Source organism: Nerophis lumbriciformis, linkage group LG25 (assembly GCF_033978685.3).
Source record: "Nerophis lumbriciformis linkage group LG25, RoL_Nlum_v2.1, whole genome shotgun sequence".
In the NCBI taxonomy this organism is placed as follows: Eukaryota; Metazoa; Chordata; class Actinopteri; order Syngnathiformes; family Syngnathidae; genus Nerophis; species Nerophis lumbriciformis.
In genome coordinates, this window is record NC_084572.2 from 30,628,685 (window position 1) to 30,642,904 (window position 14,220).

The window sequence follows — 14,220 nt, forward strand, 5'->3', positions numbered from 1 at the left end:
TGTGACTGTAGAAGCGCAGTTGGTGAGTCTATGTTTATGAAAATATATGTCTTTCTTGCATTGTTTCATTGCAACAGTCTTTGTGGCATATTTCTCAATCGTCCATATACAAGGTCTATGACTTGAACCAATGATAACTATTGTGTATTGCATGTACTTTTGAATGTGTTTGATAATAAGCACGTTTAGTGCACTGACCAAATTGTATAGGTCATATTTATGCTGCTAATAGTTATTTTAGCACTTTATTGCATATTGTGATTCTGACATGTATATTGACTTATATTGTACAATATTGAGGAAAAAACTAAAACCTGTTCTGAATACTTTATAATGGAATTAGTGTTATTTAATGAAGATATTTGATTTGTGTACACATTGATTTATAAGAATGGTCCTGGTTCTTACACAGGCCAGGCTTCTCTTTATGATGGCGAGCTAAGGAAAAAAAGCATCTAATCCAAGGATCGTTCTTGGGAGATTCCAGCCAGGAACCCCACCACCTGTTCTGTCTGGGCTGGTAGGAGGCTCTCCAGCCAACCCTCTACACATTTTCACCCTTAACCGCAGCACATGGACTGTACTGCTTTACTCTCCAAAACCTTTCTCCAAGAACTGTATTATCTGAGCTGAGATTTAAAAAGATCCAGAGACACTAAATAATTGAATTGGAACACACACAGAGCTATTTCTACTTTTGGGCAGAATTATTATAGTGTTCCCAATGTTAAAAGGATAAAGCCATTGTTTACAAATTTTGGTAAATAAATAACCAGAAAATGTATATTTTGTTGTTTTCTTACTGTACCGAAAATGAACCGAACCATGACCTCTAAACCGAGGTAAGTACCGAACCGAAATGTTTGTGTACCGCTACACCCCTGCCAAAATGCTATTATTAATTAAGATCTAAAGCTAATGCGCGTGCATGTGTTGTCATTACGTATGAGAAGCCGTAAGAGGGCGGGATATACTGTGTTAAATACTTTGGAAAGTTGGCGCCCTCTAGGCATCTGTGTAAATGTTGCAAACAGACCCTTTAACAATAACCTCTTAAAATGAAGGCGCATAAAGAAGGAATGCATAAGAAATGCTTCATAAAGTGTAAGAAAATAGTGCAAAGTGTGAAAATGTAATCATAGAGGAACCTGAGAAGAACTATTTTCTGCAGGTTTAGTGCCATTTAGTTGCAACTGCTCTAAAGGGTGAGCGCGGCTAAGGTGGTGTGGTATTACCGGCCTTGGTGGGCATGAGCGCCTTGCATCTTTTACAGACCACATTGATCTGACTATTGTCAAAAAAAATGTAAAAAGTGCCATGCTGTCGAGGTGACTTTTCCTCTTTTATTCACAATTTCTTCATTTTTATTTTCTTTTCTTATTTCATGCAAAGAATCAACCGCCAGACAACAAGCTGGCGCAACCAGACTTAAATGTTGATACTGTTACCTGATTGGCTGTTAGCGTGTCACTCCCACTAATCAGTGATCACTTCCTACATTGCTTGGTTATCAAAGAACACATGCAACCTTCATGCAACCAACCTTACTGCACAACTTCCGGTTCTTCCAAAGAAGAAAAAAAAAAAAGATCAAACGCTTTAACAAAAGCATTTTTTTTTCAAATTAATAGAGATGTCCGAAAATTGCTTTTTTGCCGATATCCGACATTGTCCAACTCTTAATTACCGATTCCGATATCAACCGATACAGATATATAGTCGTGGAATTAACACATTATTATGCCTAATTTTGTTGTGATGCCCCGCTGGATGCATTAAACAATGTAACAAGGTTTTCCAAAATAAATCAACTCAAGTTATGGAAAAAAGTGCCAACATGGCACTGCCATATTTATTATTGAAGTCACAAAGTGCATTTTTTTATTTATTAACATGCCTCAAAACAGCAGCTTGGAATTTGGTACATGCTCTCCCTGAGGGAGCATGGGGAGGTTGAGGTGGGCGGGGTTGGGCTGGGGGTGGAGGGGGGTGGGGTAGCGGGGGGTGTATATTGTGCCGGAAGAGTTGGTGCTGCAAGGGGTTCCGGGTATTTGTTCTGTCATGTTTATGTTGTGTTACGGTGCGGATGTTCTCCCAAAATGTGTTTGTCATTCTTGTTTGGTGTGGGTTCCCAGTGTGGAGCATATTTGTAACAGTGTTAAAGTTGTTTATACGGCCACCCTCAGTGTGACCTGTATGGCTATTGACCAAGTATGATTTGCATTCACTTGTGTGTATTAAAAGTCGTAGATATCATGTGACTGGGCCGGCACACAAAGGCAGTGCCTTTAAGGTTTATTGGTGCTCTATACTTCTCTCTATGTCCGTGTACACAGAGGCGTTTTAAAAAGTCATACATTTTACTTTTTGAAACCGATACCGATAATTTCCGATATTACACAGACGTGTTTTAAAAAGTCATGAATTTTACTTTTTGAAACAGATACCAATAATTTCCGATATTACATTTTAAAGCATTTATCGGCCGATAATATCGGCAGTCCGATATTATCGGACATCCCTAAAAATGAATATCGATTACGTTTCGTCGGTCATCCCTATCCGAGACCATCAGTGAATAGCAAATAAACGCAAGGATTTGAGACACCCAATTTATATCTATAAGAAATAGAATGGAACTTTATTATCAGGACAGCAAAATCTCATTTCTAGTACAAACCTGTTACAGGGGGGCTCAGTTTGAGACCAAAAAAAAACCAGATCCCAAACTAAGCTCCAATACAGAACAGGAAGACTGATGGCTTGCTACTAGAAACTCTAATAAAGCCTCCAAAACATCCTTCTAGCTTGAAGTTAACGATCTCCTCCAATTTTGGATCAACATTTGCAAGAAAAGGGAGTGTTGTAATTATTAGATTGGATTCAATTCTAGAACCTTTTCTCTTGTCTCCCTTTGATTAACACCTCACACTCTGCGGGCCCACGCGGGTGCCACACAAATTCTGCCTAGCAACAGGCTGCGGCACAAAGGAAAGGTGCTAACAAGCACATCCTGTCCAGACACGTACCTTTTTGAGGAGAGTCAGTTCGTCGTGCATGTCCTCCTTGTCTCTGCGGGCACTGACGCCTACAAGCCAGCGGGGACAAATGAAAATGGAGGTTTGTCGTCTCACAGCCGGGTCCGCTTCTCGACTTACCGTTGGAAGCAGAGTGAAAGTATTTCCTGGTGGGCAAGGTATGTCTGGGAAAATCCGGCGTCAAATCCCACTCCGATCGCTGATCTACACGACACATTTAAATGTCGGTGTTATTCAATTCTCCCCCGAGTCATTATTGTTGTGTGCAACAGTCTTAATCACACATACTTAAAACGCTCTCTTGAGAGTCTACGCCTGCGTTGTTGCTCCTACCCCGCTGGTTGCTGTGGGACGTCAGGCGAGCCGAGCCCGTCTCCCTGGGAGTGTCGCAGGGAGACGGCCTCGGGAGCCTCCAGGCGGCGACCGCCGCCGATGCCGTTCTCTTGGGGTTGGCGTGAAGGCTGGTGAGGTACGGGGACCCTGAAAGGAGAACGAGGCAGGGAATGGGTGGGCCAAAGTCTCGCTAAGTCGTCTCAGTAGGAAAAGACTCACTGAAGGAAGGTGGAGGCTTTCCTGATCTCCTTTTTGGTGTCTGAGGGAAAACAAGGGTGTGACGTGATACATTTTAAAAGAGAGATTTGAGGTCGACTGATTATCGGTAGCAATATTTTACATTTTGACATATGTTTGTATAAGCCTCCTCCCCCCAAGTACAACATAACTCCATCAGCAGATACAATATATACACACATATGATACCAATATTTTAAAATACAAATAATTAGTGAAGTAGATAAATAATCACTGCTCAAGCATCAGCCCTGCATGAGAAAAGTTCCCTTTTTGCTGGAGCCCAATGTTTTACTTATTTAATTCATTTAAAAACAAAAATTACTCCCATTTCTTCCCAAATATGTTGATATCTGGCCAGAGGTGGGTAGAGTAGCCAGAAATTGTACTCAAGTAAGAGTACTGTTACTTTAGAGATTTATTACTCAAGTAAAAGTAAGGAGTAGTCACCCAAATATTTACTTGAGTAAAAGTAAAAAGTATCTTGTGAAAAAACTACTCAACTACTGAGTAACTGATGAGTAACATACACACAAATATCTCATATACATATATATATATATATATATATATATATATATATATATACACATACATACATACACATATATATACACATATATATATATATATACATATATACACACACACACACATATATATATATATATATATATACACACACATATATATATATACATACATTGATATATACAGTATATAATTTATATTTACTTATTTTGTCGTTTTTGTTTGCATGTTAAAGGTGTTTTAATGAATATACATGCATGTTTAACACATATAGATTCCTTTCTTTCATGAAGACAAGAATATAAGTTGGTGTATTACCGGATTCTGATGACTTGCATTGATTGTAATCAGATAGTAGTGCTGATAACATCCACGTTTTCAAATGGAGGAGAAAAAAAGTTCCTCCTTTCTGTCTAATACCACATGAAAGTGGTTGGTTTTTGGCATCTTATTTGTCCAGCTTCCATATTCGTTTTTATACACTTTACAAAAAATACATTGGCGGCAAACTCCGTAGCTTGCTAGCTTGTTTGCGCTGGCTTTCGGAGACTCTTATTTTGAAAGCGCAGGTGCGATGGAGCGGCACTTTTATTGTGAAGACAGGAACTGTGCAGTCAGTCTTTAGGCTTTTGACGGGATGTACGGTTGAAATAAAAAAGGGTATTTTTTCCTTCACACTTTTGATTGATTGATTGGAACTTTTATTAGTAGATTGCACAGTACAGTACATATTCCGTACAATTGACCACTAAATGGTAACACCCCAATAAGTTTTTCAACTTGTTTGAGTCAGGTCATGTGACCCCTGGCTCTGTTTGATTGGTCCAACGTCACCAGTGACTGCATCTGATTAGTGGAATGGAGTGAACGTCACCAGTGACTGTATTTGTTGAAACGCAGGCACTGTGAAGGTCTGTCTGACAGACCAAAACAAACAAAGCGTGCATTAACAGATCGATAAAAATTAGTAGCGAGTAGCGAGCTGAATGTAGATAAAAGTAGCGGAGTAAAAGTAGCGTTTCTTCTCTATAACTATACTCAAGTAAAAGTAAAAGTATGTTGCATTAAAACTACTCTTAGAAGTACAATTTATCCCAAAAGTTACTCAAGTAGATGTAACGGAGTAAATGTAGCGCCTTACTACCCACCTCTGTATCTGGCAGGGCATTTGTGAGAAATTTTCTGCGGCCTGCATTCATGTAGCCACCCTCCTTTTTCTCCTTCTTACCATGAATTGATTAACGTGGACCCCGACTTAAACAAGTTGAAAAACGTATTCGGGTGTTACCATTTAGTGGTCAATTGTACGGAATATGTACTGTACTGTGCAATCTACTAATAAAAGTTTCAATCTATCAATCGTCGCCTGCTGTAGGTCTCCTTTGCTCACATGTAAAAAGTTCCCATTTTTGCCAGGAAATACAGTTTGTCCTTTTCTGGAATCTTACTGGTCCCGTTTTCGCTACTGCAGCGATCGACAAGCCGCCATCCGCAAAACTCAGACCGAGGGCTCATGAAAGGAGCGCGCAGATTTTCATGTGTCCTTATTCAATCAAATAACGCGACAGATATGGATGGACATAAGGACGAGAGATCGACCAATTATTGGTGACGATATTTGTCAATTTGACGTATATCGGTCTCTTTTTATTGCTATCTTTGTTATTTTTTTTAAAACTTCAACATAACTACATCAGCAGATACAATATATTGTATTTTCCGGACTATAAGGCGCGCTACATTTTCCCAACACTTTGAGCCCTGCGGCTAATTTTATGGATATTTCTTCCCTAATGGCCATAATGTTTTGTAATCAACAGATAGTTGTCATATGGGACGGCGTGGCGAAGTTGGTAGAGTGGCCGTGCCAGCAATCGGAGGGTTGTTGGTTACTGGGGTTCAATCCCCACCTTCTACCATCCTAGTCACGTCCGTTGTGTCCTTGGGCAAGACACTTCACCCCTTGCTCCTGATGGCTGCTGGTTAGCGCCTTGCATGGTAGCTCCCGCCATCAGTGTGTGAATGTGTGTGTGAATGGGTAAATGTGGAAATACTGTCAAAGCGCTTTGAGTACCTTGAAGGTAGAAAAGCGCTATACAAGTATAACCCATTTATCATTTATATAACCCTGACAGACACCGAAAAGGTGCTTTATTGTGTTTGCGCTATGGCACCATCTTTTGGACAAGTTCGCTCACTGCAGGTGCTGCTGGTTAAAAACGTAGTTCCTGTTTTGTCCCTTGAACCGGAAGTACAACTGTCCATAGCTTTTCTGCCCAAAAGATTGATCATTAATCACTCCAAGCAACGTTTGTAAGTTTTACAATACAACTCGCAACGAATGGCCTTGACGCTGTAAACAACAGGAACGGGCTGTTCTGAAAACACCCCCGAGGACACCTCAATGATGGACGCTTTTCTGCTCAACGACACCTGGAGTCTAACTTTTGCTTGCATACAGAACGGCCCCAGCCTATGAACATTACGTCGTCACACCCAAAACAATGGGCATATACACACACACCCTCGCCCGCCCTACGCCTTCACCATCGCTTGTTTCCCCTCGGGGTGATGGACAGCTGGCAGCGCTTCATAGCAGCAGTCGACCTCCAGGGCCCCAACTCCCCGCCCCTCTGTTGCGAGTTGTCGTGATTATATGTAACATGTTTATGTGTGCATGGTATAGAGGTTTTTCCCCACTCCAGACTAGGTCCCCATAGGAGCCCAGTCTAGATTGTACAAACCCTGTTTTCATATGAGTTGGGAAATTGTGTTAGATGTAAATATAAACGGAATACAATCATTTGCAAATCATTTTCAACCCATATTCAATTGAATATGCTACAAAGACAACATATTTGATGTTCAAACTGATAAACTTTTTTTTTTTTTTCAAATAATCATTAACTTTAGAATTTGATGCCAGCAACACGTGACAAAGAAGTTGGGAAAGGTGGCAATAAATACTGATAAAGTTGAGGAATGCTCATCAAACACTTATTTGGAACATCCCACAGGTGAACAAGCAAATTGGGAACAGGTGGGTGCCATGATTGGGTATAAAAGTAGATTCCATGAAATGCTCAGTCATTCACAAACAAGGATGGGGCGAGGGTCACCACTTTGTCAACAAATGCGTGAGCAATTTGTTGAACAGTTTAGGAAAAACCTTTCTCAACCAGCTATTGCAAGGAATTTAGGGATTTCACCATCTACGGTCCGTAATATCATCAAAGGGTTCAGAGAATCTGGAGAAATCACTCCACGTAAGCAGCTAAGCCCGTGACCTTCGATCCATCAGGCTGTACTGCATCAACAAGCGACATCAGTGTGTAAAGGATATCACCACATGGGCTCAGGAACACTTCAGAAACCCACTGTCAGTAACTACAGTTGGTCGCTACATCTGTAAGTGCAAGTTAAAACTCTCCTATGCAAGGCGAAAACCGTTTATCAACAACACCCAGAAAAGCCGTCGGCTTCGCTGGGCCTGAGCTCATCTAAGATGGACTGATACAAAGTGGAAAAGTGTTCTGTGGTCTGACGAGTCCACATTTCAAATTGTTTTTGGAAACTGTGGACGTCGTGTCCTCCGGACCAAAGAGGAAAGGAACCATCCGGATTGTTATAGGCGCAAAGTTGAAAAGCCAGCATCTGTGATGGTATGGAGGTGTATTAGTGCCCAAGACATGGGTAACTTACACATCTGGGAAGGCACCATTAATGCTGAAAGGTACATACAGGTTTTGGAGCAACATATGTCGCCATCCAAGCAACGTTGCCATGGACGCCCCTGCTTATTTCAGCAAGACAATGCCAAGCCACGTGTTACATCAACGTGGCTTCATAGTAAAATAGTGCGGGTACTAGACTGGCCTGCCTGTAGTCCAGACCTGTCTCCCATTGAAAATGTGTAGCACATTATGAAGCCTAAAATAGCACAACGGAGACCCCCGGACTGTTGAACAACTTAAGCTGTACATCAAGCAAGAATGGGAAAGAATTCCACCTGAGAGGCTTAAAATATGTGTCTCCTCAGTTCCTAAACGTTTACTGAGTGTTGTTAAAAGGCCATGTAACACAGTGGTGAACATGCCCTTTCCCAACTACTTTGGCACGTGTTGCAGCCATGAAATTCTAAGTTAATTATTATTTGCAAAAAAATAAATAAAATTTATGAGTTTGAACATCAAATATCTTGTCTTTGAATATGGGTTGAAAAGGATTTGCAAATCATTGTATTCAGTTTATATTTACATCCAACACAATTTCCCAACTCATATGGAAACGGGGTTTGTATTTTTTTACTCATCTTCTTCCCCAGCGTTTCACCTTTTTCTTATCATTTACGGGGCGCCTCGTGGCGACCCATCAGCGTTCCTGTTCTGTAACCCTGTACACTGTTTGTTTGTCTAATCTTGAACGGGTTTGTGCTGAAAACATAGTTTCGTTGTACTTGTGCAACGACAATAAAGTCCTATCCTATCTCCAAAAATTCTTACTTACTAAACCGTCCCATGTGTGATGTCTGCAGGAGTGTTTTCATGCATATTTGTACGTGCTATCGTAATGCAATCAAGCAAGGGTTGTTAGTATTAGCGAAAATGCTAACACAAGTGTATGTGTTAGTATTAATAACTTACATTGGCATTTTTTTTTTGTATCGTTTTAGTTTCATGAATTCACCAAAACGTCACTGTGGATTTATTGAGTCTGTTTAGCTGACTGGAGAGGTCCAGTGGGTCCATTACGATGTCTTCTGTTTTGTTTGATCAGCCGTTTTGTTACAAGCACCATTTGGAAACAATGAAGGTTATAAATAAAGGTTATAAACATTTACAAAATCTTTCGTACCAGTATATCTGCGGCTTATAGTCCGATGCGGCTAATATACTGTATGCAAAACTACTTATTTCTTCTAAAATTTGGTGGTTGCGCCTTAAATACCGGTGTGCTCTATAGCCAAGAATATTTGGTATATTACATACAATACCAGTATTTAATGTGTGAAAAGTAATTAGTGACAACCACTGCTCCCCAGCCTATTTGCCCTGCATGTAAAGAGTTGCTTTTTTCCCCCATCCCATCACAGCCCTCACCCTCTCTCTTCCTTCTGCAATGTTGGTCGCTTGTACAAAGTACATCTTCTGCTTAACTTTCAAAACTTCCATTTTTTTTGCCGAAAATCAATTTTTGGCCTTCTTTCTTGGCGTCTTACCGGTTCTGTTTTGTTTCTTGCAGTGTGGGCTCAGTTAAAAAGCATGCAGAGCTTCATGTTCCGTGATTCAATCAAATACCACAACAGAGCGGTAGAAGATGGATGGATGGACAGAGATGGATGGACATGAAGATGACAAATAGGATATTTCTGTCAAAAATCGAAACTTTGTGTAAATATATTGACGCCGCGGATGGCCGCCAAGATACTGTGCTCTCTTGTACTTGTTTTTTGTTTTTGTTTTTTGCTTTGACAAAGAGAGCACCGTCTACCAAGTCAAGTTCCTTGTGTGGTAAACATATTTGGCCAAAAAAGGATGATCCTGATATGTATAGGCCAGGGGTCGGCAACCCGCGGCTCTGGAGCCGCATGCGGCTCTTTAGCGCCGCCCTAGTGGCTCTCTGGAGCTTTTCTCAAAAATGTATGAAAAATGGAAAAGATGAGGGGGAAAAATATATTTTTTGTTTTAATATGGTTTCTGTAGGAGCACAAACATGACACAAACCTCCCTAATTGTTATAAATCACACTGTTTATATTAAACATGCCTCACTGATTCGAGTATTTGGCGAGCGCCGTTTTGTCCTACTAATTTTGGCGGTCCTTGAACTCACCGTAGTTTGTTTACATGTATAACTTTCTCCCACTTTCTAGGACGTGTTTTATGCCACTTCTTTTTCTGTCTCATTTTGTCCACCAAACTTTTAAGGTTGTGCATGAAAGGTGAGTTTTGTTGATGTTATTGACTTCTGTGGAGTGCTAATCAGACATATTTGGTCACTGCATGACTGCAAGCTAATCGATGCTAACATGCTATTTAGGCTAGCTATATGTCAGTGACGTGGGGCCTCACCTGCCATCATGGAAAGAAAAAAAATGTAAAAAGAAAACAAATTATTTTCCATTTAACTTCACCAGTTTTCGATTATTTTTATTCAAAATCGCTGAATTTTCACATTTGCCGTTCAAATACTGAGAAGAGACGGTGCAGTGATCAGCAGCCAGTTAAAGCACGTCACTCAGTTGTGCCTCACCATGGATTGCGGACTCGGCTAACTGCTGGCCTGCTGTGCAGTGAGACCGTATTGCTATATGAACTATATTGTACATTTCCATAGTTTAGTTAGCTGAGGTATATAATGTACAGTGTATTTTGTCAACAAATGTATGTGTGTAAAGTATTTATTGTGCTGAGCAATCATAAAACTGCTGCGAAGACGCACTGTGTGAGGTTCAAAGTAATCCCGCCTTCTGGTGCCGGTTAATGCACCCCCGCCGCAGAATGCACCCCCCAACGGGAGCACCACACCAAACAAAGCCCACACCCAAACCCTCCACGTGCAAGACCGAATCCACCCAAAAAAAAGTCACTTAACAAGAAGCCAAAAAGTGCAAAAACAACAATGCTCGCGCCGGAGGAGCCGTGAACGACTGCAGGGACACAACATTAGGTACACCTGCAGAGTGCAGCACGGATTTCATATTTCATTCATTCACAACTCCTCCAACACGAACACCACTGTTCCCGCACTTATAAGTAAAGGTAAGACCATAATAACGTTTTTTAATTAAATGTGCTTTTTTGTGTGCTACAGTTTGTATGTGTAAAGTTAAAGTTAAGTTAAAGTACTAACGATTGTCACACACACTAGGTGTGGTGAAATTTGTCCTCTGCATTTGACCCATCCCCTTGATCACCCCCTGGGAAGTGAGGGGAGCAGTGGGCAGCAGCGGCGCCGCGCCCGGGAATAATTTTTGGTGATTTAATCCCCAATTCCAACCCTTGATGCTGAGTGCCAAGCAGGGAAGAATGCTGGTATGAGCTTTTAAACATAACCCGTTAACTGCTGCCAATCAAATGGTGAATAAGATACTCTTTAGGGTTCATATGTTTGTAAATCTGACTGTGATGAAGTCCGTGCCTCACCAGCCATCAACCTCACCGCACGTCACTGCTATATGTACATATTTAGGGATGTCCGATAATGGCTTTTTGCCGATATCCCGATATTGTCCAACTCTTTAATTACCGATACCGATATCAACCGATACTGATATATACAGTCGTGGAATTAACTCATTATTATGCCTCATTTGGACAACCAGGTATGGTAAAGATAAGGTCCTTTTTAAAAAATGTAATAAAATAAAATAAGATAACCCCCCGCGACCCCAAAGGGAATAAGCGGTAGAAAATGGATGGATGGAAATAAGATAACTCTTTAATTACCGATATCAACCGATACCGATATATACAGTTGTGGAATTATATTAATCATGGACTGTATCCCTTGCAGACTGTATTGATATATACTGATATATAATGTAGGAACCAGAATATTAATAACAAAAAGAAACAACCCTTTTGTGTGAATGAGTGTGAATGAGTTTTTTTGGGGTTGGTGCACTAATTGTAAGTGTATCTTGTGTTTTTTATGTTGATTTAATAAAAAACAACAACAAAAAAACAACAACAACGATACCGATAATAAAAAAAACGATACCGATCATTTTCGATATTACATTTTAAAGCATTTATAGGCCGATATTATCGGACATCTCTATACATATTGCATCATTATGCCTCATCTGTAGCTACATTTGAGGTCATTTAGTTTCCTTCAAGTCCTCTTAATTCAATTTATATCTCATGACACACTATCTGTATGTAATATGGCTTTTAATTTTTTGCGGCTCCAGACAGATTTGTTTTTGTATTTTTGGTCCAATATGACTCCTTCAACATTTTGGGTTGCCGACCCCTGGTATAGGCCCTTAAAAAAACATGTTGTGGATCTCTAAGAGAGATGGTTATGTTTACATACCTTTTTCACAAAATCACTGGAGTATAAGGAGCCGTCCTCAGGCTGAGTCGCATGTGGACAAAGACAACAAACACATGAGTTTTTTTCGGACATTGTGAGTCCAATGTGGCGTCGTAGGGACTCACCAGTACCTCGCAGTCTTCATCCGTGGGGACATCGCTGACCCCAACTGACATGTTGGCGGCCGACGGGTGAGCGTGTTAGGCGGACATGTCAGCTCGCGGTGCCGGCGTGGAGAGGAGACATGAGGAGGCTGGCAGGGACACACAACCATGACAGTGAAGCATCAGTATCCACTGGTGACAGGGGGCTCACACCCTGCCCACCCTCCCCGACAGGAGGCCTAACCCATACACCCCTGGGGGAGTCAAGTTTAACCAAAAGTCAAACAACAAGAGAGCCATAACTTATTCAGAGACATTTAAGGACGATACGTCAGCGCAAAACATGACGTCACGTCTGTATGACGTCACAGGGTTTTTTGAGTCCGGCTTCAGAATGCTGTCAAAAATGATACTTTAGTAAATACAACCATACCTTATTTTGCGTTTATTATCAGTCCTGGCGTCCATTTAATCCGTTGGAAGACTAGCAAAACAGTAGCATTGCTGCTAGCATGATAGCGTCCATCCTCACTCCGACTTGCCTTTAATTTAAATGGAACGCGGCGTTAGCATTAGCATTAGCATTGGCTGCTCAGTTCTTCACGTTCTCCGCGAAAGGTTCCGCTCGTCGAGGTTGTCGGCGACATGTCTCCAAAGCTACGTCAACATGTTTTCCTCCGAGCGAGGAGATTATTGGGTGGTTTATATCGGGTCGTCTAGCAACCAAGCAACCGTTTGTTTGTGAGTGAGACGCGGCACAAATTTCTCGAGAAGTACACCGGAATTTACAATCGTGCCTACAAAATAAAAGCACATACATGAACTACGAATGCAAATTCTTGTGCCGTATCTTGTATTTAATAATCAACCATGCACCGGTGTGAAGTTTTCTGTTAAAACCTCGGGGTAAGTAAGCTATTATAATTGCATGTAATTTATTTTGTTAAAATATTGGGAAAGCGTCGCATTTGTGTGACGGTAAACCCTACAAATTACTTCTGCTTTACTTCCTGTCTTTTCTATGGTTAAAAAAAAAAAAACAGAAAAAGGCGGGTCTAAGAGTATTTTCTTTTAATTAATTAATTAATTGATTAATTAATTAATTAATTACGGGCGAAAGGAGTAAGGCATAATTGTAAGAAACACTCTGGAAGTATTGTAACGACCTGCGGGGGTTGATGTTGTGTTCCTGAGTGGGTGATTATCAGAGTTCCAATTGTCCTGAACGTACCACGCCTGTAAAGTGTATTGTTTATTGTGGATCACAAACGCCAGGCTAGTCTTCCTGGGGTCCTTTTCAAAAGTTCAAAATAAAATAATAATACACAGATCCAGTTACACAACATACACAAATCCAATTACAAATAAATTAAAGGAAAAAGGAAAAGAAAAAGAAAATTCTCAAAATAATCAAATAAAATAACAGGACACAGATCCAGTTACAGAACATATGCAGATCCAGTTACAATTAAAAAAAGGAAAAAGAAAAAGAAAAAGAAAATTCTCAAAATAAAAAAATTAAAATAACAGTACACAGATCCAGTTAGACAACATACGAAAATTCAGTTACAATAAAAGAAAGGAAAAAGGAAAAGAAAAAGAAAATTCTCAAAATAAATAAAAATAACAGTACCCAGATCCAGTTACAAAACATACGCAAATCCAGTTACAATAAAAGAAAGAAAAAAGGGAAAGAGGGAGAAAAAGAAAAGGTGAGCTGTGTTAGCATAGGTTGCTCAATAAAAGTAAAAAAAAAAAAGAGCTTCAGACTTTGTGTGCACTTCTGGACGCTACAGTATAATGTAACAATTTAAAGTCACCCATACAATAAGGAGTGAAAAACACAAATTTTTTTACTCACGCCCAATGATTCGCAAGTAAAAGATAGAAAAATAAACTATACGAAAGTATAAAACAATTTTGCACAAGTAAAAA

At 40.3% G+C, this 14,220-nt stretch overlaps 1 protein-coding gene across 5 annotated transcripts in view; it reads right to left on the minus strand.

Annotated features, from left to right (window-relative positions):
* LOC133621803 (uncharacterized) overlaps positions 1-14,220 on the minus strand; it is a 54,298-nt gene that overhangs the window by 20,312 nt on the left and 19,766 nt on the right. The window contains exons 1-7 of one of the 5 annotated variants that reach the window (XR_009817697.1): positions 12,719-13,147; positions 12,307-12,434; positions 12,182-12,223; positions 3,591-3,630; positions 3,327-3,518; positions 3,159-3,242; positions 3,030-3,088 (exon numbers count right to left, since the gene is read on the minus strand). Coding sequence is in view for 4 of the 5 variants with exons in the window: in XM_061984170.1 (XP_061840154.1) it covers positions 3,030-3,088; positions 3,159-3,242; positions 3,327-3,518; positions 3,591-3,630; positions 12,182-12,223; positions 12,307-12,357 (468 nt within the window). In the remaining variant the exon portion in view is untranslated. Of the gene's footprint in view, positions 1-3,029; positions 3,089-3,158; positions 3,243-3,326; positions 3,519-3,590; positions 3,631-12,181; positions 12,224-12,306; positions 12,435-12,718; positions 13,148-14,220 lie in introns of those variants that run through there. The other 4 variants (XM_061984170.1, XM_061984171.2, XM_061984167.2 and 1 more) reach the window with 4 other exon arrangements.